General features: G+C 51.0%; 1 protein-coding gene across 5 annotated transcripts in view; it reads left to right on the forward strand.

The window, feature by feature from the left end:
- The window catches only part of PTCH1 (patched 1), a 74,275-nt gene that overhangs the window by 37,395 nt on the left and 22,445 nt on the right, over positions 1-14,435 (forward strand). For 4 of the 5 annotated variants that reach the window (XM_070400928.1, XM_070400926.1, XM_070400930.1 and 1 more), the window contains 8 exons: positions 974-1,121; positions 1,929-2,060; positions 2,449-2,604; positions 3,187-3,285; positions 3,782-3,907; positions 11,038-11,156; positions 11,725-12,127; positions 12,841-13,150. In XM_070400928.1, coding sequence (XP_070257029.1) covers positions 974-1,121; positions 1,929-2,060; positions 2,449-2,604; positions 3,187-3,285; positions 3,782-3,907; positions 11,038-11,156; positions 11,725-12,127; positions 12,841-13,150 — 1,493 coding nt within the window. The remainder of the gene's footprint in view (positions 1-973; positions 1,122-1,928; positions 2,061-2,448; positions 2,605-3,186; positions 3,286-3,781; positions 3,908-11,037; positions 11,157-11,724; positions 12,128-12,840; positions 13,151-14,435) is intronic. The other variant, XM_070400927.1, reaches the window with a different exon arrangement.

The following is a 14,435-nucleotide window of genomic DNA, read 5'->3' on the forward strand; positions in this document are numbered from 1 at the left end:
CCCAACCATCGCATTGCGTCCTGTCCCGAGAAACCACTTCCCTCCGACATCTGCAAGTGTATTGGTATTAATGCTTCCCTGCTCTCCTAGCTAGCTGTCTGTTGTAATAGCATCTTAGAAAATAATAGCAGACCGGACCAGCTTGAAAAGGCACCATGTGGGGCATTTTTTCGAGAACATTTTTGTCGTTTTCATCGAGACTGTAGTTAGTGAACATAGGGTTTTAGATCTGCCCATTGTGTAGAAAATCGGGGCACACATGGTCACAGCATGTGGAGTAAAGTGGTACGAGCTGAATGCCCTTGTAACCTGTTAAGCCAGCGGTTCTCAACCTGTGAGTCGCGACCCCTTTGGCGGTCGAACGACCCTTTCACAGGGGTCGCCTAAGACCATCCTGCATATCAGATATTTACATTACGATTCATAACAGTAGCAACATTACAGTTATTGAAGTAGCAACGAAAATAATTGTATGGTTGGGTCACAACATGAGGAACTGTATTTAAAGGGCCAGAAGGTTGAGAACCACTGTTAAGCTAAAGAGAAAACCAGCCAATGATGGCTAACCAGGAATTGTCCCGTGGGCACTACACTCCGTGCCGTCAGCCACAGGCACTCGTCCGAGCCTGCTCCCTCGGGAAAGCCATCTGGGATTTCTGCACAGGCGAGCGGGCAGGGGTGAGCCCAGCATATCTGGCCAAGCTATCTACTCCTCTACCCTCCCTGTTTCATTGAGTAGAAACTGAGAAAGGAAATTGCCTATTAATTTAATTTTGGGGTCTATCTGTAGAAGGTTTGTAAGGTGACACCTTTAATATGGTGCATCAGTCTGTTAAATAAAGTAACACCCGGGTCCGGTTGTAGTGGAAACCTGTGCTCATATAGAAGGATAGGATGGCTGCGGGAGAGTGGGGCGCGGAGAGCTGCTTCCGGGGTGCTGATCTCTGCCTTCTCACCGCCACCCCTCGTCCAGTGCTCACGCCTTGCAGACCATGTTTCAGTTAATGACTCCCAAGCAGATGTACGAACACTTCAAGGGGTACGAGTATGTCTCACACATCAACTGGAACGAGGACAAGGCCGCGGCCATCCTGGAGGCGTGGCAGAGGACCTACGTGGAGGTAAACCGCCAGCGTCCTGACACCCACCTTTGAATCTGGGTACAAGCCCCTTAGTTTCTAAATACTTCATTCGAATGATGTTTTAAAACATTTTTTTATTAGAATTTATTTTCAAAACAGACCGAGTCTGGGAACCTGTGGGATGAAAACATTTTTCCCTTTTCTTGATATTGAAAATCTTAATATCTGTGCGACGCACATGCTAATTGGGGTGCCCTGGAACATTTTGAGTAACCAATTGTGAACTCTGGAGTTAGGCATAACTGTTTTAAAAAAACAAAACAAAACACTTGCTGCGCAAGAAAAGGTGTCTGGAAAGCATTAGCAAGGCATAGACTCCGACACAGCTGCAGTGCCCTCGGTTAGGTCATGTGACAGGAGCTGGCCTTTGTTTCCCGAGCAGTGACCTCTCCTGAGCTGCGTGCGACCTTTGAAAGGTGGCCTGAGAATGAACGGGGAGGGCTGCCCGTGAGAGCGCCTTGTTTTGCATTAGTGGGAACTGCTGGAGAGCCGCGGGGAGGGAGCAGCGGTCCTCCCGTAGAGCACATACAGCCCTGGGCGTGAACTTCGATGACACCGGCTCCCCACAGCCCCACATGCTCACTGGATTAGTGCTCACCTTTGCTGTCCCAGGTCCAGGGTCATCGAGCCCAAGTTCAAACCTGAATCGTGCAGAACTCTTGATAAGGCACCAGAAAACCAGTGGGGGTCAGGTTGCAGAGACGCATCCCCGGCACCTGGGCTATGTATGGAAGCTCCTTGAAGCACTGGTTTCATCGGGGACGTTCCCTTCTGTTGTGACCACAGGTGGTTCATCAAAGCGTCGCCCAGAACTCCTCTCAGAAGGTGCTTTCCTTCACCACGACGACCCTGGACGACATCCTCAAGTCCTTCTCGGACGTCAGCGTCATCCGAGTGGCCAGCGGCTACTTGCTGATGGTAACCGTCCGTTCAGTCCCCCCCGGGGGTTGGGGTCTCTTTTGGTTTTGGGTTTTTACCTTTCCGTGACGCCTCCTGCTTTTTAACTGCTCTTAACACATGTGCATCTCAGACAGAGAGAGCTCAGGCTTCATAGCAGTTTGAGAAGCGGTTGTGTGGAGTTTGCCCATCTTTGATTTGTACCATTTCATGTGATGTCTGTAATGTAAATTTTTGTTGTTGTTGGATTTCGTTAAGTTTTTTTTTTTTTACCTTTTGATTTGGGGTGATGGGTGGGGGAAAACATTAGAATCCTTACACATTCTAATGTTTGGCTTTTGTGTCTCCCCCACCTGCCCTCCCCCCTCTTCCCCTCCCCCACCCTCCCCCTCCACGGTTCTGCTTGCAGCTTGCCTATGCCTGTTTAACCATGCTGCGCTGGGACTGCTCCAAGTCCCAGGGTGCCGTGGGGCTGGCTGGCGTCCTGTTGGTTGCACTGTCAGTGGCTGCAGGATTGGGCCTGTGCTCATTGATCGGGATTTCCTTTAATGCTGCAACAACTCAGGTACTAAAGGAGCCACCCATCGCTTTGTTGACCAACACCCCTCCCCAGGCCCCGGCCTCCTGTGTGTCCATGTCACCTAGGGTCTTTTCCGCTGGGACGCCACATCTCTCAGGGGAGCGTGCCCACGCCTCTGTGGGCGGGAGCGCTGAATGGGCTTGGCGATTAGTAGAGATGTTTCCCTCATCAGTGGAATTCAGATCATTAGTAGAGCAATGGTTCTCAAACTTCAGTGGGCTCGTGAACACTGGACGGCTGGGTCCACCCAGCATTTCTGAGCCTGTTGGTTTGGGATGGGGGTGGAGAATCTGCATTTCCAACCAGTTCCCAACGATGCTGGTCCAGGGGTCACATCCGGAGAGCCACTGCTTTAGATGAGTTCCATAGAAACATGTAAGACCTAGCATGAGCCGAAACTGCTAGACGTCGGGGATTTAACTGTCAGATAAAGCGGAGCGCCTCCCCTTGAGGAACGGACTCTGCCCTTTGCCAGCTCTGGGGGGCGCTGGGACAGTGTTTGAAACAGCCCTGGAGCGGTCAGGCTTGAGCCTCCCTGTCTGACGCGCTGTCCTCGTTCCTGCGCAGGTCTTGCCATTTCTCGCTCTTGGCGTTGGTGTGGATGATGTGTTCCTGCTGGCCCACGCATTCAGTGAAACAGGGCAGAACAAAAGAATCCCTTTTGAGGTAAGAGAAAAACAAAGGAATAGGGCTGCGGGGGCAGCCACAGCCCCCCTGTTCCCGAGTATTTGACTTGGTTTTCCTCAGTCTGCCCAGTAAGTGATGTAGTCCCAAGTCAGTGGACGCGTTACTGGCTCTACATAAGGAAGGTCAGCTGGAAGGACCCCAGGAAATACATTCCAAAGTGCATTTGTTTCTCTGAGGGTTTGTGGGGGGAAGGGGGTCACTTTGTCCCCACCACCTTTTAAACTGTATTAATTAAGTCATCTTGCAGCTTTGTGTTTTGGGTGGTAATAACATGGGCAGCACATGAGTGTGTGGATGGTACTGAAAATGCTCCAGTGCCCGTCTTGGGGGAAGCCAGGGGTCTCCTGTCGGATTGCCTGAGGCAGCATTCTCAGTCACCATGGGTCTGATTTTGTATCTGAATTGTTCACGCAACCCCTGCTCTCAGGAAACCCTGCTCTGTGCAGCTCTCAGCACTGTGCTTTCTCGTCCTCAGGACAGGACCGGGGAGTGCCTCAAGCGCACGGGCGCCAGCGTGGCCCTCACATCCATCAGCAACGTCACCGCCTTCTTCATGGCTGCGTTGATCCCAATCCCTGCCCTGAGGGCCTTCTCCCTGCAGGTGAGTTTCCAGTGCTGAGCCTGTGAGCGTCGCCAAGCGGCTGCGGTCGCGTTGCAGGCAGGGACGTAGCCTGTCAGCACCTGGGACTCCTTCTCCTGGGCAGATGCGTCACGCTGATGTTCCTCTAAGGCAGTGGTTCTCAACCTTCCTAATGCCGCGACCCTTTCATGTTGTGGTGACCCCCCATTTCATTGTTACAAACTGAACATAATTAAAGCATAGTGATTCATCACAAAAACAATATGTAATTATAGATGTGTTTTCCAATGGTCTTAGGCGACCCCTGTGAAAGGGTCGTTTGACCCCCAAAAGGGGTCGTGGCCCACAGGTTGAGAACCGCTGCTCTCAGGAGGGCCGTGGTGTTCTTTCCTTTTCTGTGGCCGGGTGTCCTCCAGGCCTGGTGCCTTCAGGAGTCGCCCTTTGCATGGATAGCTAAACTGAAAGGCACCAGGGCCGCTCCCTGGGGGACGCCAGTGAGCCCCTGCTGCACGTGGGCAGGAGTCCCCGCGCCCGTCCTGGTCTGGCTGCGTCATGGCCTCCCTGCTGGAACGCCCCTCTGGGTTTCCACGCTTTCTCCCAAGCATGCCACCTTCCCTCCTGCTTCCTGTGGCGCGGCCCAGCCCCAGGCCGCCGACGGAGCAGTCCTCGCTGACCGTGAAGGTGGGAGCAGGGAGCCTAGCTAGGTGATCACTCAGAACTGAGTGGTTTTGGATGCCACTGTGTGAGAAGGTGTCGCCATTCTCTGCCTGCAGGAGGGTCTGTTGATGGGCCTTGCCGCCTCCTCTCCTTAGTTAACTTCCACGGACTCTCCTGAACCCCTTTCCTCTTTCCCTTTGGCCCCCGGTTCTCCTCTTAGGCTGCCTGAGAAAACTCAAAATTCCTCTCCCTTCATGCAGAGCAGTTTGGCCCCCGCATTGTTCCACTCTCTCCATTCACACCTGAAGGCCATCAGGAACTTTTTTAAACCAAGAGCCAGCTTCTGTGAACTGTGAGCGAGGAGAGGTCTCCAGGCTGGGCCGGGGCTGCAGCCATGCCACCCCACGGCTCTGCTCGCGCTGCCTGTGGGAAACTCCCAGGAATCCTGCCGTCTCCCCGGACGGAGGAAGAGGCTGCTTGGCCATTGGTCTTCCTAACCTGAAGTGACTTAGCGTGTGATAGCTCAAGGGTATTCTTCAAGTTTTGGGAGCTACATTTACTTTTTTTTTTTTACCATCACCATTTATCCCCTCTATAAGCTTTTCCAAAACAGATGGAAGGAGCGATGGCTTTCTTTTCGTTTCTTTTTCCTTTACAGCAGGGGTCCTCAAACTACGGCCCGCGGGCCACATGCAAATACAAATATTGTATTTGTTCCCGTTTTGCTTTTTTACTTCAAAATAAGATATGTGCAGTGTGCATAGGAATTTGTTCATAGTTTTTTTTTAAACTATAGTCCGGCCCTCCAACGGTCTGAGGGACAGTGAACTGGCCCCCTGTTTAAAAAGTTTGAGGACCCCTGCTTTACGGTATGATGTGTGACTCATGAGATGGCCAGGTTTTTAAAGGAAGTGGCTTCTGATGTCACTTTCAAACCGTCTTTATACCCCACTCATTTATACTGCTTTCCTGCCTTCAGTCGCCAGAAGGTTCTAAGGATGGGTGTCAGTTTACATTTTTATTAACATGATTAGCTCGTTTTTAGTCCTCATATTTGAATTTCATTTCACTAATTACTGACTCAGCAGCTGAGGACTCTCCCGTGTTTGGGACCCTGGATTTGTCTGATATTTAGTGTTAGATATAACATGAAAAGAGATGCCGTGCCGGTCACTATGACCACCAGCTCCCCAAAGCAAAAAGATTTAAAACAACAAAAAAGGTTTCCTTTGTTATAAACATGTAGAGAAATAGCGAGGACATGGATCAAGTTAACCTGAGACTGGGGTGGAGGCTCAGGACGAAGAAAACACCTCTCAGTGACGTGGGAGGGAAGGAGCTGCTGCTGGTGCGGGGCCAGGGGCTGCGGGGCTGTGGACCGCCCCCTGCACAGGCAGCCTCCATGCAGCTCCCGCTGCCTATGGACCGCGCCCTGCACAGGCGGCCTCCATGCAGCTCCCTCTGCCTATGGACCGCCCCCTGCGCAGGCGGCCTCCATGCACCTCCCTCTGCCTATGGACCACCCCCTGCACAGGCAGCCTCCATGCAGCTCCCTCTGCCTATGGACCGCCCCCTGCACAGGCAGCCTCCATGCACCTCCCTCTGCCTATGGACCACCCCCTGCACAGGCAGCCTCCATGCACCTCCCTCTGCCTATGGACCGCCCCTGCACAGGCGGCCTCCATGCAGCTCCCGCTGCCTATGGACCGCCCCTGCACAGGCATGCCCCCTGCACTGGCGTGCCCCCTACACACCCGGCCTCTGCGCAGCTCCCTGTGCCGCCGCTCTGGCTCTCCGTGCAGCAGATTCTAGAACTGAAAAGTTGTTCTAGAGCAGGGGTAGGCAAACTTTTTGACTCGAGGGCCACAATGGGTTCTTAAACTGGACTGGAGGGCCGGAACAAAAGCATGGATGGAGTGTTTGTGTGAACTGATATAAATTCAAAGTAAACATCATTACATAAAAGGGTACGGTCTTTTTTTTTTTTTAGTTTTATTCATTTCAAACGGGCCGTAGTTTGCCCACGCTGTTCTAGAGTCTTCTAGTCGTGGGACCCTCCCGCCGCTCCTTCCTGCTCCCTTTCCCTCGCTGCTCTTCAACTGCGCTGCCTCCTTGTCCTCTCTCATGTTCTCTTCTCCTCTCTCAGTACACTGGTGACTCATCAAGGCACACTCTCCTTTAATGGTGCCCTCTGGTGTGCCGGTCTGACACGCTACCTGAGTTTCCCTAACGTCTTTTAGAAAAGCCAGTACGCTAAGTGCTTCCAAGGTAAGCCCCTGCCGGAGGCGGAACGAATGCTGTCGGGTTTACGTTTCTGTTCCCCGGCACTTGCAGTGTCACCTTAGAAACTGGCATCTGCAGCGTCCAGGAGTCCTCATGTAGGAAAGAGTGGCTGCCCAGGATGCAGGCTCATTCTCTGTCAAACAAAATTTTTTAAAAAGAAGAAAATGTAAGAAAAGACAGAGACTGTGCCCTGCGTTTTGCAGTACTCACTCATCAGAGTCTTTAACTCTAATGCTGGTGCCCTTTGAAATGTGTCGACATTCGAAATTGACCACTCGGCGTTCTTCTCTCCCCTCAGGGAACTGTGTGCCGCTGTGACTCTGGGCATCCGTTTGTGTTGATGTTTTCAGGGTGCTACCGACTAAGCATCTAAAGGGAGAGACCCAGAGAGGTTCTGTCCAATAAAGCACCCATGGTCACTTGGGAGTTTTCCCTGTGCGACTTTTACCGTTTTGTAGCTTTACCAGAATCTATGGAATTTTTCCCCCGAAGAAGCTGTCTCACACCTCCGTACCTATCTCCACCCATCTGTCCGAATGCCACCTCTGTACCATGAGGCAGGGGCACCCTCTGCAAGCCTTTGGGAACCAGAGCCCTGCACTGGCTTTGCTGGTAACTGAGTCGTGTTTCTTCCTCCATGGGACTCCCAGGAGAGAATGCTGTATTGTTCCAGGTGGTCGCGGGTGGAGACGAGGGCCCCTCTAGGCCGGGCCTGTTGGTCTCTGTGCTCTGCCAGGGCCTCAGCAGGGCCGCCATACGTGCTTTGCAGAGACATTGCCTTTCAGCACAGTTAGAATCGGTGGACAGTGCACGGTCCACCCCAGCACCTTTTCAGAATTGCTTACAGTTTCTTAACCTCACCTTGGCTCCAGCAGGGACACTTCTCCTTTACTGAGGAGCCCTTGCTGTTGGCTTTTACTGTCCTGGTGCCCTTGAGGGGGTGTTGAAGTTCTGTTAGTTTCTCACCAGACAATGTACTCCCTGGATATGTAATAAGCCATTGGGTTTCTTCTCCCATTGTGCTATTTCCACCAAGAGACAGGAGGATGCTGGGCAGATTTCCTCATTGGATGAGGCTGGTGTCCTATACATTCCCCAGCCCCTCCGGAAAGTACCAGTGTCGCTCCGGCTGCACCCCTGGGCCACGTGTGTGCCTGCGTGGCTTATCCTTTCACAGTCTTGGCTCTTGTCCTTAGGAACTTTTGTTCAAACCGAGTCACCCAGAGTTTGTTGTCTACATTGTACTCCTGAATTCTAAAAATAACTGTAATCAGCCCTAACCGGTTTGGCTCAGTGGATAGAGCATTGGCCTGGAGACTGAAGGGTCCCAGGTTCGATTCTGGTCAAGGGCATGTACCTTGGTTACGGGCACATCCCCAGTGGGGAGTGTGCAGGAGGCAGCCTGTCGATGTTTCTAACTCTCTATCCCTCTCCCTTCCTCCCTTTAGAAAATCAATAAAATATATTTAAAAAAATAAAAATAACTGTAATCAAAAGAAAAGCTGAAAGGACTCCACCCCCAGCATTGAGTTCTCCTAGAAAATCCTAGAACAGCGGTTCTCAACCTGTGGGTCGCGACCCCTTTGGGGGTCGAACGACCCTTTCACAGGAGTCGCCTAAATACATCCTGCATATCAGATATTTACATTACGATTCATAACAGCAAAATTACAGTTATGAAGTAGCAACGAAAATAATTTTATGGTTGGGGGTCACCACAACATGAGGAACTGTATTAAAGGGTCGCGGCATTAGGAAGGTTGAGAACCACTGGCGTAGAGACTCAGACCCATCCTTCCCAACATCCCTCTTCTCTGATGGGTCGGCGTTCTCCCCACCCCGCGTCCCTCCCCTCAGGAGGGGACCAGATCTGACAGGAACCCCCAGGTCTCAGTTGGGCTGAGGGCGGAGGCATCGAGCCTGCGTTTGAATCCGATTGGCTGGGTAACTTCCTGCAGGTGACCTTCCTCTGCATCACCAAGCTTTCACTGGGGGAGGGACGCTCTGCTGATGTCTGCCCCCTGGTTGCCGCAGGAACCCATGAATCATGTGTAACGACCTGACCTCCCATGGCTCCTGCTTTCTCCTTCCTCTTCCCTAGTAGAGTCTTAGCCTCCAGTGCTGACCGGCTGCACAGCATGTCCCTCTCAGATTTCCCCCTTCGGATTTCCTCCACGCGCCACCTCCTTCCTCAGGGTTGTGCCAGCGGCCTTTTTTGTCCTACGTGTCCCTGGAAATGGTTCCTTGACCGCCATTCCAGCCCACCTGCGTGCTCTCTCCCTGCCCTGAGCCGCTGTGGAGCCCTGCTTCTGCTTTATGACACCCGTCAGCCTAGAGTGTAATTGGTGGACAGGGTGGTGTCGGTCCCTGAGAGCAGAATTTTGTCTGACTCACCAATGCATCTGCAGCACCCAGCGCAGTGCCCTGCCTTTTCTCTCCAAAGTACTGATCCCTAGGGCAGTGGTTCTCAACCTTCCTAATGCCGCGACCCTTTAATACAGTTCCTCATGTTGTGGTGATCCCCAACCATAAAATTATTTTCGTTGCTACTTCATAACTGTAATTTTGCAAATGTTATGAATCGTAATGTAAATATCTGATATGCAGGATGTATTTTCATTGTTACAAACTGAACATAATTAAAGCATAGTGATTAATCACAAAAACAATATGTAATTATATAATTATAATTATATATGTAATTATATATGGTCTTAGGCCACCCCTGTGAAAGGGTTGTTTGACCCCCAAAGGGTCTCAACCCACAGGTTGAGAACCGCTGCCTTAGGGGGTTCCTCCAGTCAAAATAGTGACTTGCTTACTAACATGAGCCTCACCGGCAGGGCTCAGGGTTCCTTACACAGGTGAGCGTGGCTACTTAGCACTTATTCTGAGTTGAAGAGGAATCTTCACGGGGGACTGAGGAGCGGGGCCCGGTCATGTTCAGAAGGAGCCCCTTGGTGACTTCCTGGTTTTGTAGGCCTGACAGGGAATGCAGTACTGAAAGGCATCCCTCCGGAATAGGGTTTGCAGTTTCGCGTTGAGCGTAAATTCAGACGACTGTCCAAGCCCTTGGTGCAGTTCTTGTGATTTTGCTGGGTGTCAGTTTTCTTCCCTCACCCTCAGATGTGTGCCCAGTTGGAGAAGGGTTTAGAACTAAGCAGTTCTTTGAACAAAACCTCACAAGAGGGTATAATTGTCCAAAAAATCGCTGATGATTTCTGGGCTGCTTAGCACACGAGTTGCTTTTTCTCGCTGTGCTGCTGCTTGCCCGGGGAGCGCGCTCAGCCGTCCCCGTCCTCCGCTGGCTGTCTCTGGGAACAGCCCGGGTGTGATTTTGACGAGGTCAGCAGGAGACTTGCCGGAGCACTGCAGCCTGTACCCCGTGTTTATCCTGGATGGTGGGGTGACTGAATCTGCGCTCTTTACCCTGCACACTGTAATCACACACGGAATCTTCCTGCTTCACTCTTCTTGGCCTCTTCTGTCCCCGCTCTCACCCACAGGCTGCGGCAGGGCGATTCAGAATGTGCCTATTAAACACCTCAGGGGACGAGTTTGAAATTTTATTTCATGTTTTAAAGGTGCCATTTTGATATACTCGATCCATCTTGTATATACACTTTCTAAGCATAAAATCGGCTGCGTGAACTCCTAGAAACATTGTGAGAGCGAAATGTTCCCTCTAGCTTTAAATTAAAACGTCTCAGGTGTCTTCTCTGTTCTGCCTTCTGGTCCAGTTAGGTCGCTAGCAAGAGGCCAGTTTATTCCTGTGTCTGTGCCGTACAGGTTCATGGAATTATGCGCAATGGCAAGGACCAGGATGATGGGACCTCGTCCAATCACATGGTCTCTTAATGATGAGAGAGCAGCAGAGTGCTGAGAAACTTGAACATCTACTTTAGGTTTAAACTCTTCAGTAGGAAAGGGGAAAGAAAGTTGTTTAAAACATCTTTATTGCCAGCCCTGGTCAGAGTGTTGTCCCAGTAGGCCCAGGTTGCAGGTTTGACCACCAGTCAGGGCACATACAAGAATTAACCAATGAAAGCATATATAAGTGGAACAACAAATCCATGTTTCTCTCCCTCTCTCTCTTAAAATAATAATAATAATAATAATTAAATAAATAAAATAGCACATCTTTATTTTCAAAGCAGCCCTTTGCCTGGGAGGAGACCTGTTGGTAACATCTCCATTTTCCTCCTGCTCAGGCGGCCGTGGTGGTAGTCTTCAATTTCGCCATGGTTCTGCTCATCTTCCCTGCGATCCTCAGCATGGATCTGTACCGGCGCGAGGACCGCAGACTGGACATTTTCTGCTGTTTTACAAGGTACATGCCCTGGCTGCAGGGCCCTTATTGTGGGGTACAGAGTGGTAGGCTTATCGTCTGTGGACTTGGATGGGTGGGTGGCGGGGGAGTGGTGCTAGTCGACGGGGGTGCTGCCTTGGGGAGATAGCAGAACCCCTGGGGTTCTCTGCCTTTCTGACCACATTCTCACAGCCCTGAGGTTGTGATACGATGATTTATTTCTATCATGAACCAGTGCTGCTCATTGTTGGGAGTGTGTCATATCTCGATGGATTAGGGCAGAACAAAGGTTGAAAACCACACATCTGGAAAAAGGATAGCCTTTGGGGTGTTTTTCTTTGTAAGGAGTTATGCCTGGAAGGGGTTCAGCGGCTTCGACTTGATTTTCTAAGCCAGATTCAGGATCAGCCTCCCTTTGGCCTCCTTCGACTGACTCCTGTCTGTGTCCAGACCAAGCAGTTGGGCAGCGTGGGGGAGCTCCCCCGTGTGCCCTCTCCCTGAGTCAGAGCTGTGCGGAGCGGGTGTACTCGTCATCAGCAGGAACAAGAGCCGTTTCAGCGGCCACTGCAGCACGTTTCCCCTCTTGCAGCCCCTGTGTCAGCAGAGTGATCCAGGTCGAGCCTCAGGTCTACACGGAGACGCACGACGGCCCCCGCTCCAGCCCCCCGCCTCCCTACAGCAGCCACAGCTTCGCCCACGAGACACAGATCACCATGCAGTCCACGGTGCAGCTCCGCACGGAGTACGACCCCCACACGCACGTGTACTACACGACGGCCGAGCCGCTCTCCGAGATCTCCGTGCAGCCCGTCACCCTGACGCAGGACACACTTGGTGGCCAGAGCCCCGAGAGCACCAGCTCCACGCGGGACCTGCTCTCCCAGTTCTCCGACTCCAGCCTCCACTGCCTCGAGCCCCCTTGTACCAAGTGGACGCTCTCATCGTTTGCCGAGAAACACTATGCTCCTTTCCTCTTGAAACCCAAAGCCAAGGTACCCTACCCAAACAGAAGGCTCTTCCTGTCCTCAGGAAGTGTCAGAGCGGGCTCCTTGGGAATTCCCTGGATTCCAGGCCTGGTGGGGAGCTGGTCCACTGACCCCCTGGGCCATTTCCATGAGCTCACCTTCTACAGCAGCGGTTCTCAACCTGTGGATCGTGACCCCTTTGGGAGTCGAACGACCCTTTCACAGGGGTCGCCTCAGACCATCGGAAAACGCATATGTAATTACATATTGTTTTTGTGCTTAATCACTATGCTTTAATTATGTTCAATTTGTAACAATGAAAATACATCCCGCATATCAGATATTTACATTACGATTCATAACATTTGCAAAATTACAGTTATGAAGTAGCAACGAAAATAATTTTATGGTTGGGGGTCACCACAACATGAACTGTATGAAAGGGTCACAGCATTAGGAAGGTTGAGAACCACTGTTCTACAGGATCTGTAGCAACGGTGTCTGTGAATTTAGATCAGCTCCTTACATATTGAACATTTACTCTTTGTGAAAAATGGGATTGCTCTGACTTTATGTTTTCCCCTCTGGGAGAATGACCCCTTCCCCCACCCCCCAACTCCGACCCCCATGCTGCATCAGGGCCCGTGTGATGATAAAGGTGAGGCATAAACAGCTTGTTTGTGGTGGGAGAGTCCGTTCCCTCCCTGGAGTCTGACCCGCGCCTCGTCCCTCTGCTGCAGGTGGTGGTGATCTTCCTTTTCCTGGGCCTGCTGGGGCTCAGCCTATACGGGACCACCCGCGTGCGCGACGGCCTGGACCTGACCGACATTGTGCCCCGGGAAACCAGAGAGTACGACTTCATTGCTGCACAGTTCAAGTACTTCTCCTTCTACAACATGTACATCGTCACCCAGAAAGCAGACTACCCGAACATCCAGCACTTGCTGTACGACCTTCACAGGAGCTTCAGCACGGTGAAGTACGTCATGCTGGAAGAAAACAGACAGCTTCCCAAGATGTGGCTGCACTACTTCCGAGACTGGCTGCAAGGTGAGGGCCGCTGGGGCGCTGGTCCTCCCCACGGCGGGGCCTGGGCGCTCGGGTTCCCCAGCTTCCTTTTGTTCCCTATGTCACAGTGTTAGATTAGAACGTAACGCTGACCTGTTTCGTTGACTTCTGGGTGTTGCTTGTTCTTATGTAGACTGTTTCTGGGGAGGCCCCCCAGAGCTGGCCTTTACCTATAAAACAACGCAAATGGTTCGTGGGGTGACGCCGGCACTTCTGTGAGAATTTATGAGCGCACGTTAGGAGGCGGGAGCTGGCTGCTTCTGGTGTCCTTTTTGGGGGGGATGGTGGGTGGTTTGGGTGACCAGGTCTAAAGGAAGTGTTGGTGGAATTTCTAGGCTGACTCACTGCCAAAGCAGAGCGTCCTACACCCACAGATTGTGCATCTTTGGTGAATGTAATTTAAAACTCCATATTTTGACCATCTTTTGATTTGGCATAAAATGCCATGAAGAAACCTTATAAATGCTTAATCACATCTCACAGTATTTCATAAATAATCAAGTTCTGCTTGAAAATGTCTTTTAACCCTAGCCGGTTTGGCTCAGTGGATAGAGCATCGTTCTGCAGACAGAAGGGTCCTGGGTTCGATTCTGTCAAAGGCACGTACCTCGGTTGCAGGTTCCCCCCCAGCCCAGGCCCTGGTCAGGGCGTGTGCAGGAAGCAACCAATCGATGAGTTTCTCTCACATCCGTGTTTCTCTCTGTCTTTCCCTCTCTCTTGCACTCTCCCTAAAAATCAATGGGCAGATATCCTCAAGTGAGGATTAAAAAAGAAATAAAATGCCTTTTACAGCTTCTAATCTTGCTCTTAGAAACATCTCTAGGAAATAGTTGTCAACTGGAGAAAAAAAAAAAGATCTAGATTTACTCCTAACTGCTGACTGAATGTGAATGAATGTATTCAGTGATTCCAAGAACATCTGTTCATTTATTCTGTGTTGACGCATGGAAAGTGGAGAATCAAGATAATTATCCACACGATTCCAGCAAAAATGCTGTTACTGAAACACCCAAATAATTATGGCCCCCAACACTTTTGGCTTAAATTATCCAAGTGATTGTCTTAATTTCCCCCTTAATTAGACTTGTTTAAACACAGATTTAAGTGCCTTTTTGGGTCTTAAGTCAATATACTTGTGTGTAGAGAGTAAGCAGTCAGTTTCCCTGTGAGTTTGCATGAAATGGTAAACAACTCTCGTTTAATTGAAAATGGTTCAGTACGGTTTCTGGCTTTGACTTGTGTTCCTAGAATTTTGTTCATGACATGT

This window comes from Myotis yumanensis, unplaced genomic scaffold, assembly GCF_028538775.1.
Source record: "Myotis yumanensis isolate MYYU_CA2020_CCGP unplaced genomic scaffold, mMyoYum1.0.hap1 SCAF_21, whole genome shotgun sequence".
Lineage (NCBI taxonomy): Eukaryota > Metazoa > Chordata > Mammalia > Chiroptera > Vespertilionidae > Myotis > Myotis yumanensis.